This window comes from Epinephelus moara, chromosome 2 (assembly GCF_006386435.1).
Source record: "Epinephelus moara isolate mb chromosome 2, YSFRI_EMoa_1.0, whole genome shotgun sequence".
Taxonomy (NCBI): domain Eukaryota; kingdom Metazoa; phylum Chordata; class Actinopteri; order Perciformes; family Serranidae; genus Epinephelus; species Epinephelus moara.
The window spans coordinates 19,299,599-19,324,799 of record NC_065507.1 but is presented as its reverse complement, the minus strand read 5'-3'; the positions used below and the strand labels follow the sequence as shown (position 1 = coordinate 19,324,799).

At 40.9% G+C, this 25,201-nt stretch overlaps 1 protein-coding gene across 3 annotated transcripts in view; it reads left to right on the top strand.

Moving 5' to 3' along the window:
* The window catches only part of elna (elastin a), a 56,787-nt gene extending 46,367 nt beyond the window's left edge, over positions 1–10,420 (top strand). Inside the window, exons 15-36 of one of the 3 annotated variants that reach the window (XM_050074878.1) lie at positions 1,529–1,570; positions 1,674–1,730; positions 1,825–1,878; positions 2,000–2,116; positions 2,660–2,713; positions 2,835–2,942; positions 3,055–3,090; positions 3,260–3,466; positions 3,574–3,720; positions 4,505–4,633; positions 5,015–5,134; positions 5,243–5,329; positions 5,434–5,463; positions 5,691–5,828; positions 5,964–6,002; positions 7,706–7,840; positions 8,027–8,161; positions 8,375–8,461; positions 8,550–8,582; positions 9,568–9,660; positions 9,744–9,779; positions 10,150–10,420. In XM_050074878.1, coding sequence (XP_049930835.1) covers positions 1,529–1,570; positions 1,674–1,730; positions 1,825–1,878; positions 2,000–2,116; positions 2,660–2,713; positions 2,835–2,942; positions 3,055–3,090; positions 3,260–3,466; positions 3,574–3,720; positions 4,505–4,633; positions 5,015–5,134; positions 5,243–5,329; positions 5,434–5,463; positions 5,691–5,828; positions 5,964–6,002; positions 7,706–7,840; positions 8,027–8,161; positions 8,375–8,461; positions 8,550–8,582; positions 9,568–9,660; positions 9,744–9,779; positions 10,150–10,229 — 1,964 coding nt within the window. In that variant the 3' untranslated portion in view covers positions 10,230–10,420. The remainder of the gene's footprint in view (positions 1–1,528; positions 1,571–1,673; positions 1,731–1,824; positions 1,879–1,999; positions 2,117–2,659; positions 2,714–2,834; positions 2,943–3,054; positions 3,091–3,259; positions 3,467–3,573; positions 3,721–4,504; positions 4,634–5,014; positions 5,135–5,242; positions 5,330–5,433; positions 5,464–5,690; positions 5,829–5,963; positions 6,003–7,705; positions 7,841–8,026; positions 8,162–8,374; positions 8,462–8,549; positions 8,583–9,567; positions 9,661–9,743; positions 9,780–10,149) is intronic. The other 2 variants (XM_050074884.1, XM_050074880.1) reach the window with 2 other exon arrangements.
* The last annotated feature ends 14,781 nt before the right edge of the window (positions 10,421–25,201 follow it).

Genomic DNA, 25,201 nt, shown 5'->3' with positions numbered 1-25,201 from the left:
CTGTGCAGTGACTCTTATTCAGAGATGGCATTTTTCTGTTCGCATGATGTGATATGTTCACAGCCACTATTTGAACTTTGTTGATGTTACAGTTCTGTTTTCTCCAGCATACAGACATACTCAGTCGCCTTATGGCCTGATAACCTTAGGGCACATCTATGGGTACCGCCCTAAGGTTTTCTATGGTGGGTTTATCGCTAGTTGATTCTAAAGACAGCAGTCTGCCTTTGGGGCCACAGAAAGGTGCTTCTCATTTCTGATGGCCCCAAAAGCAGAACATTGCCTCCATTGCTTTGCAGATTCCCACAGTAATCCTACTGTGCTCCTAGTCCTGCAGGGGATGAGACAACCCCAGATGCTACTACTAAACTTTGCTGCAGTAGAGTAAGCTTGCCAACTCAACCACGTCCATTAGGGTGCTACAAAATCCCATTAAGAAAAGGACGACAGGTTTACAGAACTGAATGTATTTGACAAAATCTATTTCGTGTCTCTTGATAATAATGATAAAAGTAGAAAACAGTGGCCAGGTGTTTGCTTGTAGCCTTCAGCCATACTCAAACTAGAGGTTTTCAGGGTAAGTGGGATATGTTTATGATGGCTTACATTATTTTTCTATTTAGACATCTGAAGAATCTGGTATACCTGTTTATTTGTGGATAAGAATTACTATATAAACATGGATTGCCAATCAGTTATTTTTGAATAGGGACTGTGTAATAGAAGCAGAATCATCACCGCAGACAGGAGGCAAATGAATAAACCCACTACACTGTTGACTTTGCTATGGTGCCTGCCAACCATGAATGAGTGAACAATAATAAATAACTCAATAAATATGTGACTTTCTGGATCCAATAGAAAGATGTAATAAAAAATAATTCAGCAAATGTTGCTGTTACCAAACAGGCTGAAAAGCATAATTCTGCCATAGCAATAAACCACATTGCTTAAACTTTAACTTTTACTGGGACTCATGAGTCTCCTCAATGACTAAATGTAGTCATTGCAGCTGTTCTTGTACAATTTAAAGGACCAGGGTGTAGGATTTAGTGGCATCTAGCTATGTGATTGCAGAACTTAAACTTCTCCTGTGTGCGAGCATGTAGGGGACCTACAGTGGCTGATATGAAAATGTGAATGGCTCTATCGAAAGCCAGTGTGTGGTTTGTCCATTCTGGGCTACTGTAGAAAACATGGTGGATTCTTTGGGAAAGGGGCTCACTCCCTATGTAGATAATAACAGCTCATTCTAATTTGCAGGTGATTATAAACTTGTGAAAATATAGTTTTGAATATTACACACCATTCCTGCTAATAGATGCTACTAAATGTTACACACTGGACCTTTAAATGAATAAGCACTGAGGAATCAAGTCAAATTAATGCATTCAAAACGATAACACTTAAAGTATGAACAATCTCCCAGATGATTTTTATGACAGATTATGTAAGTACTTTGTAGCATATAATCATGTGTTTTTATTCTGACTCTCTTTCACTCAAATGTTTATTTTTTTCTTTTCAGGTGCCTATGGAGCAAAAGCTGGAGGTGGCAAACTGCCTTTAGGTACAATTTTTTATTTTTTTTAAATTAATATTTGGTATTTTGATAGTTGGTGTGACTGGTAGCAGTTGATTTATTAATGATGTGTCACATTACAATGTTTCAGGTTACGGTTATGGTAATGGTGGCGCTGGGACAAGGCCTGGATATCCTGTTGGAACCGGTGTGTGTTGTTACGAATGTACTGTTAATTGACATGGAGTAGGAAGGTAGTGAAGACCAAAGAATGCTCAATTCTTTTTTTTTTCTTTCTACAGGCGTGGGGCCCGGGGGCCTCACACCTGCTCAGGCTAAAGCTGCAGCTAAATATGGTAATCTACCACACTCATTACCAACACAATTGTTTTCTGGCAAGAAAAACATGATTAAAGTTGTGTAAAATTAGTAATGAGCATATTTGTATCTAACTAAAGTCTGCGTTCTCTGCTCCAGGCTTGGGTGGTGTTGGTGGCGTTGGGGGTGTTGGTGGCGTTGGTGGCGTTGGAGGCGTTGGAGGCGTTGGTGGTGTTGGAGGCGTTGGTGGACTGTATCCAGGGCAGGTGCCAGGAGGTATAATATTTAGGAAAATACATAAAACACAAATATAAAAGTGTATAACCATCTTTGGGCCCTCATGACTAAAACGTTATGCCTCGCCAGTGAAGAGAATTGTTGGATGGTTGAAAATAAAGTCAAAATTGCCAGTTTCTTCCTATATTAGATGATTAAGAGGTGATGCACAATGCTTAAAATGGAAAGAGCAAGTGGCCACACATTTGCACCTAGTCTTTAGCCATACTCAAACCAAAGGTTTTCGGGGTACCTTTGATATGTTTAGGATGGCTTACATTATTTTTATGTTTAGGCATCTGAAGAATCTGAATCTCATTCTTAACTATACTGTAGACTGCAGACCAAATGTGATTAAGTGGATGAACTAATAATACATGAGAGACAGAAAAACACAGTACAAAAATTGCAGCAAACTTAGCTGTAACCAAACGCAATGAAAAGCTGCTGTGGCAATGAGCTACATGGCTTAAACTCAAACTTTCTCTGGGATTCACTAAACTCTTTAGTGACTAAATGTATTTTGTTTTTCTCATTCTGCAGGAGTGGGGGTGGGGGGCCTCACACCTGCTCAGGCTAAAGCTGCTGCTAAATATGGTAATCTATCACATTCATTACCAACACTATGGTTTTCTGGCAAGAAAAACATGATAACAGTTGTGTAAAATCAGTGATGAACATATTTGTATCTAACTAAAGTCTGTGTTCTTTGCTCCAGGCTTGGGTGGTGTTGGTGGTGTTGGTGGTGTTGGTGGTGTTGGCGGCGTCGGAGGCGTTGGTGGTGTTGGAGGCACTGGTGGACTGTATCCAGGGCAGGTGCCAGGAGGTATTGTATCCAATAAATGACATAAAACAAATTAAACTAAAACTCTATTGTCAGTTAATTGCATTCTCATTCATGTTTTTCATATGCTTCTCTATCTTTGAATATTTTGCAGCAGGATTTGGAGTGGGGTCCAAGGCTGCTAAATATGGTAAGAACATTAATGTTTTTTCTATCATGGAAGCATATTTAAAATCACCTTGTCCCACATTTTTTTAAATTATCTATTCACTCATCCTGTAAGTAGCTGAAAAGCATACAGTAATTTCAGTAATTATATTAAGTTTAATCAGAACTTCTCCATTTATGTTGGCATGGAGGAGTGCCAGGAGGAGTGCCAGGGGGAGTACCAGGGGGAGTACCAGGAGGAGTACCAGGGGGAGTACCAGGAGGAGTACCAGGAGGAGTACCAGGGGGGGTACCAGGAGGGGTACCAGGAGGAGTACCAGGAGGGGTACCAGGACTGCTACCGGGAGGTGCACCAGTGGTTGGTGGATATTCACCAGCAGCCAAAGCAGCTAAATATGGTATGGTGTATAAATGGTAGTACAAAAGTACAAAATACTTACTCTGTTTATATCAAGTATTAGTTGTAATTATGTTTTGTCTTGCCTTCCTTTGGTCATGTGTGCAGGGCTAGGAGGTGCAGGAGGACAGTTAGGGGCTGGGGGACTTGGAGGCGGACTAGGAGGAGGACTGGGAGGAGGACTGGGAGGAGGACTAGGAGGAGGACTAGGAGGAGGATTGGGAGGATATGCTGCTGCCAAAGCTGCTAAATATGGTATGGGAATTTTTCTTGCCTGCTAAAGATAAAATTCAATTAAGATCAGAGACATCTTTTGGACGCTTGTGGCTAAAAGTATTAAAATGGCTACAGAAATAATTAATGATCATTAATTAATTAATTAAATAACAGGATTTAATGTGTATTAAATCATCTTGTGGGCCAACACATTTTGAGAAAGGAAAATGACAGCCGATTAATTATCCCAGTCTTATATAATATACTAAACTATCAATGTTTAACTTTTATTAATAATTCAAATGATAACTAAAATTAAACTTACAATATTAATAGTTAAGATTGAATGATTTTAGAGTTTTTGACATAGCAAAGGTTGGCATGACTCACTTATGAAGACAAAGACACTAAAAAAGTGTTAGCATATACATGTTATCTATGGTGTATAAAGGTGCCGGGTTAGTAAAAAGCATGATGAAGACTCTTTCTTTGTGAAGCATTAGCTTACTGACATCAGCTTAGCTTTGGCAAAGCCAACTACCCAATAACTAATCACAACAGTGAACACAGTCAGGTCTTGGCTCACTTTAATGACCCGTCAGTTTAATTGTTATCTTCATATAAGCAGCATTGATTAAAGTATTTGTGGTATTCAATTGTCTTAAACTATATAATGCACTCATAGCCTACAGTAACGCAACCACACAAGGTTCTGTGATTGTACACACAAAAGCATCTTATTCCTATTTGCTAATTTACTAAATTAAGCCATGCAGCAACTTTCACATCAATAGGCTCATAAGTTAAAACTTGTTTTTCACAGGAGCAGGGGGACTGGGAGGCATAGGGGGACTGGGAGGCACAGGAGGATTTGGAGGAACACCAGGACAGGGAGGACCAGGAGGACTGGGAGGAGCAGCAGGATATGCTGCTGCTAAAGCTGCTAAATATGGTAATATAGATTACTGTTATCAAATCTCATAACTTGTCATGTGTTTCCTGTAGGTAGATTGGATTCTTAGCAACAGTGCAATGCGACGTACGAGTCAGATAATATACCAAAGGCTAGGTGGTGGTAGGACATAGCAGAAACCTAAAAGGTGCTGAGACCACAAGCAATAGTCTATCTGTCATATGGTTTATTTTACAGCTTTCACATTGCTACCTTTGAAGTGCCCAGCAACTCTACAGTCTTGACAATGCTCAGACCTGCCCCCTAGTTCCTACCATTACAACTTAACTAGAGCCTGCTTGAAAACACTTTCAGATGCAAAGCTTGTGAAATAAAGGTAATACCACCAGCTTTACATGGAAATAAATTTGTCTACCACAGGAGCAGGGGGACTAGGAGGAGCAGGACTTGGAGGAACAGGAGTACTGGGAGGTGGAGGACTAGGAGGAGGAGGACTAGGAGGTGGAGGATACTCTGCCGCTGCTAAAGCTGCTAAATATGGTAACTGGAATTCAACCTCTGGAAAAAATATTGCAGACCCAAGCCATCACATTTTAAGTGGTATTAAAGTGAGGGTACATAATTACATGATTAATTTTTGCATCTAAGGTCCAGGCGGTGCAGGGGGAGTTCCAGGTGGTGGTGTAGGTGGAGGAGGAGTTCCTGGAAGAGTCCCATTTTTACCAGGATACGGATGTAAGCATGGTCCACAGACTTTTATCTACATGAGTAATGATAATAATAATAAGAGATGTTTTACTGCTTTTGATCTAACTTCTTCCGGAAATGTTGTGTTGCAGCTTTGGCGGCCGGTGCTAAACCTCAATATGGTGAGACTGCGATCTGTTCCATTTCAAACAGTGTACTGATTACCATGTCGTAATATGTGGCCTGACTTTACTAGTACATAAATCCAGTGTTACAATAACAAGTTTTGGAAAATTGCACTTTGAAAATAGTAATAGAGTTAATTTGGTTTGCTAAGATGGTAAAGGCTGTAAGTGACAAACACATTTTGAAAATTAGAGAGATTCGTTCTTTATTCACATCCTAACAGGAGTCCCAGGAGCAGGCCTAGGAGGAGGTGGAGTCCCAGGAGCAGGCCTAGGAGGAGGTGGAGTCCCAGGAGCAGGCCTAGGAGGAGGCGGAGTCCCAGGAGCAGGACAGGTATTTCCTGGTGCAGGTGGATTTGGTGGTAAGTTGTTAAACTGATACATCGGTATAGAAAAAAAGATTTTGCACAACAAAAGTGTTTTTCCTGTTTCCTTTATGATAATTTAATATAATCAAATGAATTCTCAGTCACAGATGTTATGTTGCCTCTCGGCAGGTTATGGACCTGGTGCTGGAGTCAAACCCCCAAAATATGGTAAGATGTTTTTATGCCTCTGTGCTGGCAATAGCAATGGCCGAAGGCATTATGTTGTCGGGTTGTCCATCTGTCTGTCCGTCCCATTGTCATGAAAGTGATATCTCAACAACATCTTGAGGGAATTTCTTAAATTTGTCACAAATGTTCATTTGGATTCAACGATAACTGATTAGATTTTGGTGGTCGAAGGTCAAGGTCACTATGACCTCGTCTGTCTCATTCTTGACATTCGCGACATCTCAAGAACACCTTAAAGGAAATTTTTTTAGATTTGGAACAAACATTCTTTTGGACTCACCAATGAACTGATCAGATTTTGGTTGTCAAAGAACATTTTATTTATTTATTTTTTATTCATTTGATTTATTTAAACTCGAAAATTCAAAAACCATGCTCAGGTTGACCTTGCGGTCGTCTCATTCTCGTAAATGTAATATCTTAAAAACACCTTGGGGGAATTTCTTCAAATTTGGCACCAACATCCACTTGGACTCAATGATGTACTTCTTAGATTTTGGTCGTCAAAGGTCACTGCAACTTTATATCCATTCCATTGTTGTGAAAGAAATATCTCAAGAAGGCCATGAGGGAGTTTCCTCAAATTTGGCAAATTTGGACTCAAGAATGAACTGATTAGAACTTGGTGGTCCAAGGTCAAAGGTCACTGTGACCTCATAAAACATGTTTTTGGTCATTATGATGATGATACCACTTGATTATGGGCGGCAGTAGCTCAGTCCATAGGTTCAACTTGGGTTGAACGCCTGTTCAAGTCCCCGTCCGGACCAAATATGGAGCGTGGACTGGTGGCTGGAGAGGTGCCAGTTCACCTCCTGGGCACTGCCGAGGTGCCCTTGAGCAAGGCGCCGAACCCCCCAACCGTTCGGGCACCTGACCAAGGGCAGCCCCCTCACTCTGACATCTCTCCACTTTGTGCATGTATAGGTCCTGTTTGTGCATGTGTGTGTCTTTCGGAGCTGTGTGTTAATGACAAAAGAGTGAAAAAATTGAATTTCTCCTCAGGGGGATTAATAAAGTATATAAAATAAAAAAATACAATAAATAAATACAATTACTCAAGAATTCATATGTAATTTTGACAAAATTACACCCAAATGTGTATCAGAATAAAATGATGAAGGTCAACTTCACTGTGACATCATAATGTTCTGAAAAAACACTTTTGTGGCCGTTACTCAGTGTCATATCTCAGGAACAGAAGGGGAGACTTAGGTGTCCACTTTGAGACTGTGCTGATTGTATAGATCTGTGCTGCTGAGGGGAAGATGTGTGTGAAGCTTCCATGTTTTCACAGACATGGACGTAAACTATAAGTGCAACTTGACTGATGCGCGGAGGCATACAACCACAAGGTGGTAATTCTAGTTTGGACCTTAGACATGTGGCAGAGATGAAGGATGTAAATTTATGTACCAGTATGTAATTATTTTGTTAAAGGTGTGTCAGCATGACAAGGGCCTTGTGCAGGATTTGGACAGGGAGGCACAGAAGGAGGAGTACCTGGTGTAGTTTTAGAAGAAAACTGCAGCAGAAATAAGCACAAAAGTACATAAATTCTACATATACACAGATATATTCTGATAGGTAGGGTTGAGTTTTCAATAATTACTGTAACTTGTCTGACATAGCATTAGATTTTATTAATGATACAACCCGCTCCATTTCCTTAAAAAAACAAGGAGGTTTAGGAGGAGCTGGAGCAGGGCTTGGAACAGGACAACTAGGAGGGACAGGAGGAGCAGGAGGAGTTCCTGGTTTTGGACCAGGATATGGAGGTGGACAATACTATGCTGCTGCTAAAGCAGCTAAATACGGTATAATCAAGAAGCATACGAACACATATACTACACATTCAGAGACATTCAGTGGTGTTTAAACTAACTGTAACCAATTTTCAATAATTATAAATCTTTTTTCTCTCTTACTTTATCTTATCCTGCTTGTTGTTGCATTCCACTAACTAAACTAATCATGCAACATGCTGTATTTCTCTTAATTAGGAGTTGCAGCAGGACCAGGAGGATATGGAGCAGGGTTAGGAACAGGACAACTGGGAGGAGGAGGAGCAGGAGGAGTTCCTGGTGGGGGACTAGGAGGTGGACAATACTCTGCTGCTGCAAAAGCTGCTAAATATGGTATAATACATATGCACAGAAACACAAATATCACACATTCATGTATGACTTGATTCTTCCCGGACCTCTTTAATTTTCAGTTGTTATAAATCTATTTTCTCTTGTACTTTATCTTATTAGTGCATGAACTACACATTCATACTCACGTTCTTGTGTATAAACTGATTTAAAAGGTAGTGATTCAACCTGCTCTACTTCTCTTTGGTGTTACAGGGGGAGCTGGAGCAGGGTTAGGAACAGGACAACTGGGAGGGACAGCAGGAACTGGAGGAGTTCTACCCTCAGGGGTTGGGGCTGAAGGTACTGTATGTGCATGAGAAAACAGTAGGAGTACTATTATTGTGCCATTGTTCAGTAAAAATATTGATGAGGGTATGTTTATACGCAGGCTATCCAGGCGGTGTGAAACCACCAAAACTTGGTAAGGAGAACATGGAAACTCTTGCAAACATTTAGTCACATTATACTAGTAACAAAGATTCATCGTCTGCTCACAATTTCCATCTAAGTTATGTAACATAGCCCATGTGTCAGGGACAATCAGCTTGCTTTGCCCGGGGACCATTTTGTAACATGACAGGAGACCAGGGGCTAGCTATTAAACAAACATTATCAATAACCTGTTTTCAACCTTTCAACATTTGCTATCCTCACTCATCTTTGCCAAGAGGCAAATCCAGTCGCAGCTCTGCACAGGTCGGGTGTACGCAGGGTGTTTCTGGGATTTCTAGTACATTTGGGGCTTAGCCCAGAGCTCTGTCAGGGTCAGTTACATCAGGAGCCCTGTCTTACTCCAAAGTTGTCAAAATCAGGCGCTTGGGCAGTGTCTTGCGGCGTCAGAAACCAACAAAAAAGGTGTCCTTTAACGTCGGCACCCGGTTGCTGTTATAGTTTAATGGGCGTTATAGTTTAATGGCTGTTATAGTTAAGGCGGCAAAAGTTCGAGTGGGGCGGGCGGAAGGGGTGGTGGATGGGCCCAACAAACACCAACTTACACCCAGGAGCGCTGTGTTCACGTCTCGTAAGATTCTAAAGCAAACCCTGTTCTTTGCTCCTTAACCTAATCATGTGTGTTTGTTGGTGAAGGAAAGATCTATTTGCATTATTGTGCTGACGTAGTGCTTTTATTTTGAAAGAGACTGTATGTAAATGTTAAATTTCCTGTGAAAACGGAAGTATGTCTTGAAAGAGGACAATGCATGTAACAGGCAGAACTGGACGTGGACGTGGAAAGTCCATGACCAAAATGTCAATATGTGCTGAGGTCGGAGTGAGAATGTGTTGACATTTGAGCCATTATTGTTAGGATTTGAGTTGGAGACAGACTTTCATAAGTTGCTGTTTGATTTGAGATGTAGCAAATCACAGTGGCATCAGTTTGCTGACCTCATGTATGTCTCTTGCAGGAGGAGTCACTGGAATAGGACTCGATGTGCCAGGAGCCACTCCAGACACTGCTGTCAGTGGTGCCCCAGATGGTTCTGCTGTTCTTGTGCCAGGTAAAGCTCAGGAATACAGTTTCTCATTGTCTTAGATGAGTCTTTGTTTTGCATTGTGAATCATCTTTTCATTGCTTTCACAGGAAAGGATGTAGGATTTACTGGAACTCCTCGACCAGGTACAGTGAAATGGCAACACTCTGCTTTTCCCAGGACATAATTGTACACATATTCACACATATGTTTTTGCAGTAGCTTTATACAGCATATGGAAGGAGAAGGAAGAAGCACCTATATATAATAACCTTGGGGCGACTGCAGCAGTACTGTGCCATCATTTATCCCCTCTTCATGTTTTTCATCCATTTTCTGCCCACAAAACTCATGTTGTTTGTACCGCTAGTGCTAAAAGCTATTGACCACCTCTAGCTTGCAGCAGCTGTGGCAGTATCATAGACCACCTCACAGCTTCTGCCTTGTCTAGTCTCTCTCACTCTGCGGCTGTTCAATGTACAGTGGATGAAAATGGAACCTGTTGTTTTTTGGCAGAGCCCACGCCTATTGCCGCAATTGGCAAGACCCCAGAGGTCCCACGGCCCAGTAAGACTCGCATGAAACCTCTGAAGTGAAATCTATGTTATTTAATATATTTTTCAAATTGTAGATGAGTTGTACGATGTCTTTCTTCACTCTGATGTAGTATGAGACAGTCCACTCAGTATTTGTGAATGTGCTTGTTTATCCCAAAAGAGGCACTTAAAGGGACAGTTCAACGCTAAATTAAAATGCAGTTTCCCCTTACCTGTAGTGCTGTTTATCAGTCTAGATTGTTTTAGTATGAGTTGCTGAGTGTTGGAGATATCAGCCATAGAGATGTCTGCCTTCTCTTGAATATAATAGAATTAGATGGCACTCGGCTTGTGGAGCTCAAAATGCCAAAAAAATACATTTGAAACATTCAACAGCAATGTCGTTTGCCAAAAATCATGCCCCGAAGCTTGTTGTGTGAGGTAACGGAACTATTTTCTTTCTACTGACCTACACTCACCAACTGTATCACCGCACAGAAGGAAGGGTACATTGACTCATGGACAAGAGGCATATGACAGCGCGAAACTTAATGGCAACCTTCTTGGCTGAGCTGTAACATTAGCAAGCTCAGTGGTGCTAGGTGCGCTAGCAGTTGCTGCATCCATCTGCACAGTGTTACGGCTGACAGGTGTAGTTTGGTAGAAAAAAAATAGTCCCATCCATCCTGAACCACCTCAACTGACCCCTTTCGATGCGAAGAAGCAGCGGCTCTACTCCGATCTCCCTCCATATGTCCGTGCTCCTCACCCTATCTCTCAGGCTGAGCCCAGCCACCCCACAGAGGAAACTCTTTTCGCCGCTTCTCATTCTTTCGGTTACTCAAAATAGTTCCCACATTAAAAAAATGCTCACAACAGGGTCTGTTGATTATCTTGAGTAACAGGTTCATGATTTCTGGAAAGAGACATTTCTGTTGAGCTTTGCAAATGTTTTTATTTTCTTTGGTGTGTGTTTTAAGCACCACGAGCCAAGTGCCATCGAGTTCTATGATACCTAACAGAACACTCAGCAAATCACACCAAAAAAATCTAGATTGATAAGTAGCACTACATGTGAGAGAAAAAAAACCTGTTGATTTTGGGGTGAAGTGTCCCTTTAAGAATCTTCTTCATGATTTGAGCACCATCCAAATTTAGCATCCTAATGATTACAGATTTAAATCTGAGAAGCACAGTCTGTTATCTTATTGGAGTCCCAGCTGGCCCCACAGCTATATTTTACTGTTTCGCAGCATGTTTAATTATACAATATGGAATTTAGTCATAATGTGCAAAGGCCAAAAATAACAGCGTGGGACATTTTGTGATTCTAACCTTGATGAGAATTGTTCATCTTCACAAATACTGTTTGGACAGACTGTAGAAAACTTTCCTGAGCATAGCTTAATTATTTAATGTAATATTATTCTGCTTCACTTTGGGACTGTAAGAACAGGCTCTGTTTAATCACTTCTTTCAGCATTACACATGATCTATGATTTAATAACAAAATTTGGATTTGCCACCAGACCTGTAGTGCTGAAAGAAAGGTTGATTTAGCCTGTCTGGTCCCTGACACTCCCCGATCACTCTGCCAGTTGTGGCCTCTTTTCTGCTTTCCTTGTTACTAACACTAACACTGTGCTTGAAAGATAACTTTCATGCATACAATAGCTGTAATTTCTGGATAATGGTAAATCTAACTTTTTCGTTTAGTAGACTTCCAGACATTCATGTTGGGATGTTGTTCTCCACATTTCATGTTTAAAGTTTGTTTTGACTGTATGTATGCCTGCATTTTTTTCCTCAGTAGTGTTGTGTTTCCTCTTTTTACTTTCTACAGCGGGGGACTTTTGTGATAGCTCCAAGATTTCAATTTTATAAAACCACTGCCAAGATAATAACTTGATATTTGATTCACAGCTTTACATAGTAATGTATATAAAGTGTGGATCCCCTGCTATAGAATGCTACCTGTCCGTAGTATGTTGTTTCATCTTGACACGATTTTCTCCTCATGTTAAATTATTGTTTTATATTATTTTAAGTTGTTCCTATTGTCCCTGATTGTTTTTCTTCTTTCTCTTTTTCCAACATGTAAAATTTGATTCTGTTTTATAGATTCATCATTAACAGCAGCTGTATATTTCATTAGTATGAATGTCACCAAACCAACAGACACAATTATTGAAATTTAACATTTCAAAAGACAATGTGACTGACTTTGCTCTTTTATTCTTTCTTATTCTTTTTTATTCTTTTCTTGCCCTTCGTACTCCTGTGGCGGCTCTGTGACAGCAGGCGGTGGGTCCAAAATAAGTCCATATTTTGAAATTACATCATTCAATTCTGTAGGATGTCTTAACCTGTCATAATATTAATTATCCTGGTTTGTTTTGACAGTTGGTGGTGGAATTCTTCAGCCTAGCGGTAAGTTGTAGATATGAAATTATTTTTAATTAATTGTTGAATTGAATATTAACTTACTGTGGGTTACATAGCTTAACATTATGATTCTTTTTTATTTTACAGCTGGCACAAGTGTTGGTAAATATGCAATTTCCTCATACTAAAATATACCAAAGAATACATGCTCTGTTATTTTGCACAGCTTGTATTAAAACATTTGATATGTGACCAACTGTAAATATGTCACAGGTGGAGCAGGTGTTCCAGTGCCATCTGGTGGTAAGAGCAGTTTCCTTTTTCTTTCACATGTGCACTGATCAGGAGTCATTCATCAGTTTATTCTCAGTGAGACTGCGCTCTCTTTGTCAGTCAACATACTTTATGCAGGATGTTAAATGATGTAACACCTGCCTGTGTTTTAGTTGGTCCAACAGGCCACGGTCAGCCTGGTAAGTGTCAACTATCTCTGTTTGTGTTTGAGCTTTAGTAAAGTCATGTTATGATATCACACCGACCTCACTGTGTAGCTGGTCATATGACTTTCAGACTTTAAAGACAGCCTGAATAAACAAATTTAAACAAATTATTACAACAAGTGTAAATTAATTTCATAATCATAATCAAACTCATTTGCTAGTAGGTGAGTTTTATATTTTACACTCACTAGGTAAACCATCCTTTAGTGTTAATGCTGTACTGCATTTGTCTTTGTATTTGGGTGTATTTTCATGTTGTCGTCTTTCTGGTTTATTAACAAGCTTTGCTTTTTTCCACAAGTTAAGATCTGCTCTCTTTATGTGTTTCTTCTCTATCATTTGTAACATATTTTGTGATGTGTAATGTTAGATATGTAACTTATTAGTCTCATCTTTATTTTAGTTGCAACAGGAGTCCAACAACCTACAGGTAGTTCAATGTTTATACTTATTAATTTAAGAAATCCATGTTGTTTTTAGGCCTCAAGCTATGTTTGTCATTTAAATGTAATAGGATGTGATACATCCATCTGGCCACATGGTGGAGACAAAGACAGACACAACAGCTATGGTCGTTGGTGTCTGCTGCAGTCAGTGACCGTAATAATACTACACACTGTTGTTTTCAGGTGTTGGTGTTGGCACAGCTGGCAAACCACCTAAACCATTCTTACCAGGTAAAGATGGCTAATAAAGCATTAATAGGAAGTGATTTGTACAATAAGGTTTATGTTGCAACATAACTTCCTTTCTCTGAGTCTTTTGCTTGTGGCTACAGTCATAGCTGGATTACTGAACAGGCCTACCGGGCTCAGGCCCAGGTGCACAAAGTCACCTTCATCTGCAAAATGTCACTCAAATTGACATCTACTGACCAGGAAGAGACTCGAAATGACCACAAGAAGATGCAGTTGAACTGCAAAAGACACAAAATAAATACAAAGAGAGACACAACGACAAAAAAAACACTTAAAAAACACACAAAACCACAAAAAAGATGCATAACAACTACAAAGAGATGCAAAACAACACTGGGAGAAAAAAAAGTGGCAAGACCACCACAGGGTCTGTGTGTCTTGCTTCTATGCAGCAGAGGTAGTGGAGCCTTTTGCATATTTTGCTGAACAGTTTTGTGCATGATGTGCAAAAATACTGATCAGGGGATGTGCAGAAGTTCATAGCATATACAGTCAACATTAAATCAATCTTTCATGTGCTGAGTATGAAGTATTACTGCTCAATAAATGCCCCTACTGTATGTGAAGCAGAAATAGTGCACAGTTGTGTGACTGAATACGATCTGATAAATAATGCACAATGTTAACCTAATTTTTCCTGAAAGGTCCCTGAACTTGACACAAGTGCAACTTCCACATGCAGCGCAGTGTCTGCAAACTGCCCATATTTATATCTAGATTCAAATAAGTTTTAAATATATTTATATTTATGTCATCATTTTAGAATCAAAATGATGTTATCGGTACATTTTTATGATCCTATCCACTGTCACAGATCACACTCTCACACACTGGGCTGTACTTACCTTACTGTGCACATTCTGTCTGGACGGTTAATGACTCAAGTTGAATCAATAAAAGCAGCAGTTAATATATAAAGAAATGCTGCACCAGGCCTTTCTCTAACCAATTATACCTCCAACAGACTGAGCAGTCATCACTTTGATGCGTCTGCAGGTTTGCAGTTTTGGAGCATTTTCCCTATTCTGCACTATTTTACCTGTCATTGACTTGAGACCAAATCCAAGGTGTTTTTACTGCATTTCATTTAGTCTGACTCAATCAAATACCAATCTTATTGTCCCTGAGAGGGAAATTTGGTCGGCTACATGTGCATGCATATGAAACAAGCCAAGAAACAGAATACATTTATAGTGTGGGGTGAAATGAATGCTAAAACATTAGACACTATCAATATAATGTAACAATAAATTTGTCATACGTCTGTCTATTTAATCGTGGATTTAATAAAACTTGTAAATCGAGGCAGAGCGTAACTGAAGAGGAAGGTTTATTGAGGGTGGCTTTAATTATATCTGAATGGATAAACTAATAATCTAGAGGTATAATGAGTATCTTAAATCTACGTTTCATTACTCTTTTAAGCAGAATCAGACATTGGAGTAAATCTAATACTCATAAGATGTAGCTGTAGAGGATGAAGTCAAGATCGGTGATTGTAATCTCCTTTTAAATCGTCTGTCTTCACACCTCCAGTCTTGTAACACTTTTACTCCGTAGGTACAGGAACAGGTTTTGGTCCCGGTGGATATCCTTATGGTGGACCCTATGGAGGCAAGCTCCCTTTATCTTTCTATAAACATTTAAAGACTTAGTGTAAATTCCAGTGACCATTACTTCGATCCTTTCTGTGCTTTAGTTCCATATGGTGTTGGTACCGGCACTGGAGTTGGACCTGGACCTGGAGTCGGCACTCTGCCTGGATCGAAGCCCTTGAAACCTCCAGGTGTGTTTTCAGACTTGTATTTCTGCTTTAAACAGACCACTCCATCCAGAGTGTGATTTCTTGTTGCATAGTTATGTTTCTGGGATGCTTTCATTTGCCTGTCTGCATGTGAAGGCTCATACGTTGTTGCTCTGTTGTAGCCGTGGGTGGAGCAGGAGGAGGCGCAGGAATCCCACTGGCAGCAGGAGGTCAGAACGCACCTACATTTCATTTCCTCATCATACAGCTATTTACATTTTTTGCAAACACTAAGAGCAAGACACAGGTGTCATTAATAGGAAACCACAAAGCACAAATGCTGCTCATTCCCCTGTTCAAGGTGTGATAATTTATTTTTAAATGACTGCCATTATATCCTGAATGAGCCAGCCCCTGACACAAACTGTAGGAAATAACTTGACCAGACAATAATGCTTTTTTTCTCTGTCATCACGATTCAGGGGGATACAGGCCATATCTTCATGGTTATGGTCAGGGTATGTATGAGAGGTGTCCCCGAATGTGTCTCAGAGGCCACAGATCAATGCTATTCCCTAAAGAAATGTAATATAATTGTGTAAAGTTCCTCTGCTGGCTTTACATTCAATTCAGAGTATTGACGAACACCTTTACGTGGCATTGTTGGGGATCCTTGATTTGTAATTTGAGCAGCCGATATCATCATGGCATGGATTTATATGCCAGCTAAACATTAATTCTGTGAACTCTACTCCGGCACAGTATTACAAAAATATGTTTAAGAGTAGTAATGCTGATTATGCCAAATTCTAAGTGGAAAATAGAAACAAATTTGCCTCTTTTAGGTGGCAGGAGTGAATATTAGTCATCCTGAACATGTGCTGTGTTGTGGTTTCAGAGGGATGAAGACAGTTGGAGAGCAATGTGATACAGAATAGGATGTAGGCTGTACAGGATGTTCCTCTTTCCTTGGCAACTGTCATGTTTTTCCAAATTATGTACCAATTTTAAGGCATTTTAATATCTCAAATGTCTTGAGACTTGTGCATATAGCTGCCATGAATGGGGAAAAATTCTCCTCAGGGGAGCGTGCCCCTGGACCCCCCCTAGGTTTGGTCTGAGCCCTGAATGTTTATAACGTCTGGCTTCTCTCCTGCACAGTGTCCGCCTTGCTTCAGATAAAAAGAAACTAGAACGTTCTGCTTAGTGCTCAAAGTGACAGTTGGTCGGGAGATGCCATCACATCCCACTTCCTGTGCAGGAAACTGACCGACATGCTGATAAGTTTCTGTGTGGGGCGTAGTGTCAGGAAGGAGAAGCCAGCTGGAGAGTCTGATGAAGGAAATCAGCTGGTGTTTCAGTGGAGGCTGAATTTGCAGTCCTTCTTGACTTTCTGAGGCCAGCTTACAGTCCTGTGCAGGGCAGCTGTAGGTGAACCATACAAGAGTCGAATCAACACATCTAAACCAGTCTTGTGTTTTTTTGTGACAGGTGGGTTGCTGTATCCCTCTGGAGTTGGACTGGGAGGTGCTGGTGCTGGTCTTGGTGTTGGTGCTGGTCTTGGTGCTGGTGCTGGAGCTAAACCACCCAAACCAGGTAGAGTAACAGGCCTGTGTTCTAGTTACAGGTCATGGAAATCACAGATCATGTGTTGTGAACTTGAGTCTTGTTTTCCTGACAAGCCCCTTTAGTAACAGTAACATTAATAATATTTATGTAAAGAGCTTAGAGCTTGGAAAAGCCCTTGAGTGGGGCAGATGTTGGCAAACACTCTATATGAAGATTCATGTATCTGTACTCAATATTCCACCCTGTTCCCCCCTTTAATGTCACTTCAGTGTCAGGAATCAGTTCAGGAAGGACCCAAATGCAGAGAAACAGGCAGGTTTGAGGTTAAACAGAAAGCGAGCTTTAATAAAGCTGATGAAAAACAGGCAGGTCACAGGAAGTCAAAATGATAGAAGAACCAAAACTAAAACTGAAAACCAACCAGGATGAACTCAAACAGAACACAAGACACCAGGCAGGAAACAGAGCAGGGAACAACACCAAGAACTCAGGGATGAGCACAATGAATGAACCCAGACGAACTGACCAGAAACAAAGGGAAACACACAGGTATATATACAGTACACAGAAAACTAATCACAAGAACGAGACACAGCTAGAGTAGGACGACATGGGCAAAAGGAGGGAAATGGGGATTAGCTAACAACAAGGGTGGAAGTTCAAACCAAGTCTAAGTCAAGTATTCATAGTGAATAAGAAATAATATGCTATAGGTCTGCCTGGTTAATGTTCCACAACATGGCATTTTATTTGATGTACAGTGTGATGGCATTCTGCTATTAACATTAAAAATATTACCATCATTAATATTATTAGTAGTAGTGGTAGTTGGCGCTAACCTTATGTTATAAATCAGTCAGACTGGCTACAGTGGTTAGCCTAACAATAGCCATGTTAGCTAAGGCTAGCTCTAATATTAGCTTCAGGGTACATCAGCAGAGATGTGCCGATGTGAAATTACTTTACTGTCGTTTCAAAAGCATCACACATATCCCGACAACAGAATAGACTTAACTTAAAGTTATACGTTTATTTACGGCGCTATGTTGCAATACATTGTCAATGGAAAAAGAAAAGGTATATATTTATGGCGTCACAGTATCATGAGGCATCACTGAGGATGGCCTACCCCTTTCAAGTGGCCCCTGTCATTAGGAAACATTATGTGCCAGTGGAACACAAGCGGCGTACCACTCTTTACTCTTTACCACTTTTTGTAGGATAGCAAAGGAATGACCAGCCCTCCTCTCCTTCTGATCAGCTAGTACTCATTGCATTCCTTGGGTGGATTGGTTAGGTTAAGGTACAGGGAGTGAAAATGGATAGGATTAAGATATAAATGTCAGGGAAAGCTCAGAGGCAGAGTAAGGCAGGTCATGCCTTCGCTGTCCTAGGAAACAAAAATTGGCCTATGCTGCTGAGGGATCGGCATATACCACTGAGCCATTCGTGGCATACCGTCAGCCACTTTTCCATCTCAGTGTCACTCATGTCATGACTTTATTTGATCATGTATTCACATCTGTTTCCATTATTAGCATTAGTGATACACCAACTTTTCCACTTCCCTCAAGCGTAAAAACTTTTTTGAAATATGGAAACATAGCAACTCACCAAACTAGTTACGCCAAATCCACCTCCCCCAAAGGCAGTGGTCCCTGTAGTGTTGCAGCACCGTTAGGAGTTTGTAAATGGAGCAAGTCAACAACACAACATTTCCTGATGGAGTCTGATTATGGTTAAAAATACTGTGTGCAACATCAAAGTGTGACTGTTTGAAGATAACACAACCCCGTGGAGAGTCCTGCCCTTAGACAGCTGAACTCTGCCAGAGGACGTTTGGATGACGTTGTTACTGTGACCTCAGCTGAGCCACCAGCCACTGCAGGGGGAGAAATAACAACAGCTATAGCAACCAAAAAACTGATAATAAATCATACTCACTGCACAAGTATAGACACATCATCATGATTTGTTTCTTTGCTATTTACTTGAACAGGTTACGGCAATCTTGGAGGTGGCGGTGTTTATCAGCCAGGTGAGGAGTGCTGCATGGTCGTTTGTACTTTCTGCTCCGTTTCCTCCCGTATTATTTTTTGGGGGGGTTAATATGGCACACATACTGTACACTTTGTGCAGTGCAGCTTCTGTTGCCGCCTCTCCTCCTCCTCCTCCTGCTCTTCCTCTGCCCATCAATGAGGGATGAGTGTAATCACACAGTAACAGCCGACAGTGCGGCCTCCTAAAACTCATGGCCCTAATCCTTCTCCCAGTGGCCAGAGAGATATTTGTCTGTGTGAAATGTGTCCACAGATGGTTTTAATAACTCTCCTCATTTACCAAATGGTGAATAATTATTGGCATCTTGTAAAACAGGTCAAGTTCTCACGTTGTACGTACTTAATGAGTCACTCTGAGCTGTTACTGGGTTGTTTACTCACAGTTTAGTGTACCTGATGATGCTTTATGCTGCCAGGTCTCCTGACAACACTAATTAGTCTATCGAATGAGCCAACTTATATTGTCAGCATACACAGTGATGACATTTTTCTGTCACCACGGTAACTGTATTTTTAATTTTACAGGTGTGGTTCCAGGTTATCAAGGAGGTTACCCCCAACAGTATTACCCAGGTACTTAAACTGCTTCCTGTGCATATCTGTGCCTGTGCACAAATGTTTAGACTTTAACTTGCTGACAAGGATGCTCTTGATTTTGTTTGTGCGATGAGTTTGTGACACCAAAACATTATATTTGTTAGTTGTGTTGGTGGCGAACAGCAGTCTGTGTCGTGACCTTTGCGGTCCATTGGTTGTGTCATAAATCAGTGGAGAGGACCCAACAGTCGATGCAATAGGGCCATTTATCTTAACAAGGTGGAGGCAAAGGAAGGAAATAGTGGGATGGTGTGTGTGTGTGTGTGTGTGTGTGTGTGTGTGTGAGTGAGTGTTTAGAGGAACAGTAAGTGTTGTTTCTTGCGAGGAAAACTGGACAAATACAAAAGACCAGCAACATTTTAACATAATAAATTCAGCATAATTTTAAATTGGTTTAATACTGATTTTTATTTATTTAATGATCCATACTCTCTGCGTCATGAAGGTACCCACTACCATGTTTACTTACATATAGTTACAGAAAAGTTTTTAAAGGTCCAGTGTGTAGGATTCAGAGGGATATATTGGATATAATGGAATATAATATAAAAAGTATGTTTTCTTTAGTCAATCATCACCTGAAAATAAGAATCGTTGTGTATTTGTTACCTCAGACTGAGCCGTTTATATCTACATAGGGAGTGGGTCTTCATCCTTGGAGTCCACCATGTTGCACTGCCATGTAGCCCAAAACGAACAAACCAAACACTGGCTCTAGATAGGCCATTTTTGCATCGGCCACCGTAGTTAGCAGCCCCTTTGCGACGAGCCGAACAGCTTCAGAAAAACACAGATTTTTAACATGAGACTGCTTTATTCAGTGTTTTTACCAGTTTAATCACCTGGTCCATTTGTTTTGGAGAGGAAGAGACCTCTGCAGGTAATATAACTCCCTTTAAAAACATCCTGAACAATGAACACTGAAGGAATGCTAACCAGGAGTCCACGTTTGGCATCACCTGAAAATAAGAAGTGTGTTTTCATTACCTTACAATGAGCCGTTTACATCTGCATAGGGAGCAGCTCCTCATCCACAGAGGCCATTTTGTTGCACCGATAGGTTTCTACAGTAGCCCAGAACAGGTGAACCAAACACTGGCTCTAGATGGGGCCATTCACGTTTTTCATTTCAGCCACTGTCATTTCCATGACAAGCGGCATCGAACTGCTGCATGAAATCTCCTGGTCTGTTTGTGTTGAAGAGGAGGAGACCTCCACAGATAATTCAGTTCTTGGTTAAAACCTCCTGAACAATGAACAAATCCAAAACGGGAGACACAAGAGACGTTTTAGCAGGTTGTAATCTGCAGTCCTCACTGCTAGATGCCACTAAATCCTACACACACTGCTCCTTTAAACCCTCGTCATTTGTACTTTGTCAGTATTGTTTTTGCTGCTACTGGAATATTGGGTACATGCGATACGTTATGCCAACCTGCCTCCACATAGACAAGGACTTAGCGCACAGACGATTGTCTAACTTTTCATCCTTGTTTCTGGATCAGGAGGCGGATTATTGCCCAACTGCCGACAGCCAGGTAACACAGCTGGATGGATGAAAGGACAGGAGAACTGACTCATCACTTTACCCTTTAGAGCTGAGAGCATAAAAAAAAGGGAGGGCAGAGCTAGTGCAGAATGGCAGGAAATTTTACCTCCTCCAATTTATTAGAATTCTTCTCATACTACATGTTGAAAATATTAGTTCAGGGGTCATCAGCCCTGCATGTTGGACAAGTCTCCTTCTCTCCTTTTCTTTATGCCGGACACTTTCGCAAGAAACAATGCAACTCCAGCCTCAGCACAGTAGAGAGATGCAACCTTAATTAATCTCAGATTAAATTAGAAAAGTCCTAAATTTTTGTGATGAAATTATTGAATTTGGTCATGAAAACACATAGCATATGGATTACATACAATTATTATAGAAACAATTCATATTCACTTGGTTTCTTCAGCTCATGGAAGCAAAAAGGGCTTTTCACTTTTAACATAATTTATTTCTAATGTCTCACACACAACTTGCTAACACACATGGGAGGCTGACTTTGCACAAGGGAATTAATTTGTGTTTGAATAATAATGGCCTGTGTTTTTTCCTCTGAGCACCTAATTACAAAGAAATTAATTGGATTACTATAGACAGAGGAGCAAATTCAAATTATATTGATGTTTAATGTAATTTTAATCTTCCTACCATTGGCAAAATACATCAGAAGAAAATTAGACTGTGTCAGAGTTCACTTTATTCAAATTTCAGCAGTGTAAATGCGCAATGCTTCCCTCTGCCGAGCTTTAACTAAGAATACTTTTCTGTGTCGTTTAAATGCAGAACACAGACAGGAAAACATCACCGCTGGTCTGGTTACTTGAATATGCTAAAAGCATCTCTGGATCAGACAGCTCAGCAGATCTAAGGCTCCGTTCAGACTGCAGGCAAATCAGATTTTTTCCTCAAATCAGATCTTTAAGACAGACTGTCTGCACTGTTATGTGCAAGTTGGTCAGATTGGATTTGTGTATCATGGACTTTCCACATCCAGATACGAAGTGAAAGGTACCCTGAGTGTTGGTTGTTGACGCTCTGGGACACCGTGTAAGTTCTGCCCAGTACATGCATTGTCTTCTTTCAAAATACACCTCAGTTTACACAGGAAATTTAATGTCTACATACAGGCTCTTTCAAAATAAACACACTACAACAACGGGAATTTGGTTTAGGAAAAAAAGAACAGGGTTTGACTTTATAACCTTACGAGACGCATCCACCACTCTGTAAAGGTGACAGGCTGTGTATTATGCCAACGTTAAAGGACGGCTTTTTTCGTCAGTATCTGACACCGCAAGTCACTGCCCAAGCGCCAGATTTCGACGTCTTTGGAGTTAGATCAGGTTGCTGATGTAGGTCAGTGACTACGTAGCTATGCTGCTGGCCACTTTCCAACACGGAAGCATAATGGAGATCCACCATTTTCGCCCTCCAAACAATCAGGATGGATTCCGCTAAGCACTTCCGTCATTCTGGATTTGACGTCGTCATTGTGTGTTGTGTTGTGATTGACCCAAAAAAACTTTGAATTCCGATTTGTGCAGCCAGAGCATTTGGACTGCGATACGTTTGTGGAAGTCAAGTCCACGGGAACAGCGCTGGACTTTGAAGCCAATTTTACCAAGTTGCCGAATGTGGAATTACAACTTTGCGGTCAGAGACATGATACCATGGGGCCCATGGTAGCTTTTTAGCTTCATGCGCCACTGAGCAACTTTGAATGGGGCCCCGCCTCCAACACTATATCCAGGTCTCTTTAAACATCCATGGTAGAAATGTGATTGGAATCACATTTCTACCAACTAAGTCCAAATGTAGCTTGGATCAGATTAGCAAAAATTGCACTGTGGTTTGTTTTTTGCTGTCCAGACTTTCTAAAATCAATCTGGATATGCCAGAAAAAGGGTTTGTGCTGCCAGTCTGAACAAGGCCCACGTGCCTCCCATGTGACCTTCCACTAATGTCAACAGTTGTTCCTCTCCGCATCCTGGCCGGGACAAAAATATCAACCACTGTGACAGCTCCGAAGTGGTTTCATCTTAGCATTAGTCTAATGGTACCATCTCCTCTCTCATTTTTCCAGGTGGTTATGTACCAGCTCCACTGACTCCTCAACAAGGTACCAAATACCCACCCCCTCACATTTCTCTATGCACCCACAAACACCACATTATGAAGGACAGTAGGATAATAGGTAGTTTCAGCCACACAAGTGTCCCCTGCACCTCATCCCATTTTCCAATTTCTCTCTCTGCTCCATGGCAACATGTCAGATTATTTAGATGAGATTGGAAAAGGGTGGGTCGGCACTATGTGTGCTTGTCAGTGCAGATGGCACGGCACAACCAGTGCGATGAACTTGTGATAATCTGCATTTTCCTGAACAGCTGAGATTATAGCTGTTGGGATTATTTCAAGGAATGCATGCCTGGTTTCTTACGTAACTACAGTTATCGGTTTGATCTCTCACAGTATCTGAGTTATCTGATACCATTTTATCAACACGTCATTATTTTGAGTCGCTGAGGCATCATTGTTGTCCAGTACATAGTTGTTTCTTTTTTACATATCACTGACTTTACTGAGAGTATTGTAAGGCAGTTCACAATAGTTACGTTTGTGCCGCTCTCTTCCCATACAAATGTTTCCTTGTTGCTAGATGTAACGTTTTGATTGGTTAGCTGACACGACAAGACATATGAAGACAGCAATTTTAAGCAGGAGTTATTAAGTAAAGGTTGAATGGTGCTCGTGGCTCATTGCATGGACAGCGCTAGCCTGCTGTTCTGTGCCCGAGAGAGAGACCGCAACCCAGCTGAGTTGCCTTCACTGATGTAAATGGCTGTATGTTCAGTATTCACCTGCTGAAGTTCCGTGAAGTGCAGAAATGAAAGATTTCTTGTCGTGTGAAGTGATTTCCACCCACGCGCATCCAGACGGATAAGCCTAGCTTACTTCAGAAGCCGGAAGTATGACAGTATTGAACATCCACTTCCATTGTGGGTTGTTCCCTACCTGCCACCTTCATCAATAAATCCATCTGTGATTTCACTGACAGCATCTGTTTGCTTCACTAGTGGTGAACATCAATAAGTCTTCTGTCTTTAGCTTATAACAGCCTCTCTGGGAGGCCGGTGGTACAGTATAATTGCAAAATAAAGAGACGTTTTGTGGAACACAAGTCATTAAACATTTGTATAGCAGAAGAGAGATTTAGTTTAATAGCTGATGTTGTTTGTGCTTTTTGTTGTTTTGCAGCCAAAGCAGCCAAGTACGGCCCATTGCAGGGCTTCCTTGGTGGTGCAGGAGGAGGAGGGGGCTACAGAGGTAAAAGACCTTTTTTCTAACTTTGTGTTAACTTGCATTATCTCCAGTGTGTTCTTATAAGAGACTGAACTGTAATCCTGGTTGTTTGCTGCAGGTGGAGTCGCAGGATGCCAGGGCAAATTCTGTGGGAGGAGGAAGTAGAGGATCTCTTGAGATCCATCGTGACCTCAAGATACCATGGTGCTACTGCATGATCTAGAATGTACATTTTATATGCAAACAAACCCCATTAGAAAACGTGTAAAGATGTTTTTTTTTTTTTTTTTTTACTTGACTTAAACGTCTGTTTTTACACAAACCCACCGACCCAGAATTTTGTACACACTCTGATGTGACGTATGTTATTGAAAGTGCCTTTAACCATTAACGTGGTCAAGTTAATCAGCATTAACTCCCCGTGCTGCACCAGCCTACTTAAAATACAAATAGTGTGTTTGTGTCACTGTGTGTTGTTCTTGTGCATGAATGTGAGTGTGTGTTTTGTGCGAAAGACTGACTGAACCACGGGCTGCCAATGTGACCTATGAATGATTTCCCTCACGGTTTTAATCCTAAAGCAAGGTGAACTGTCCTCAGTGTTACAGCCCGCACTGTCTCACCTCG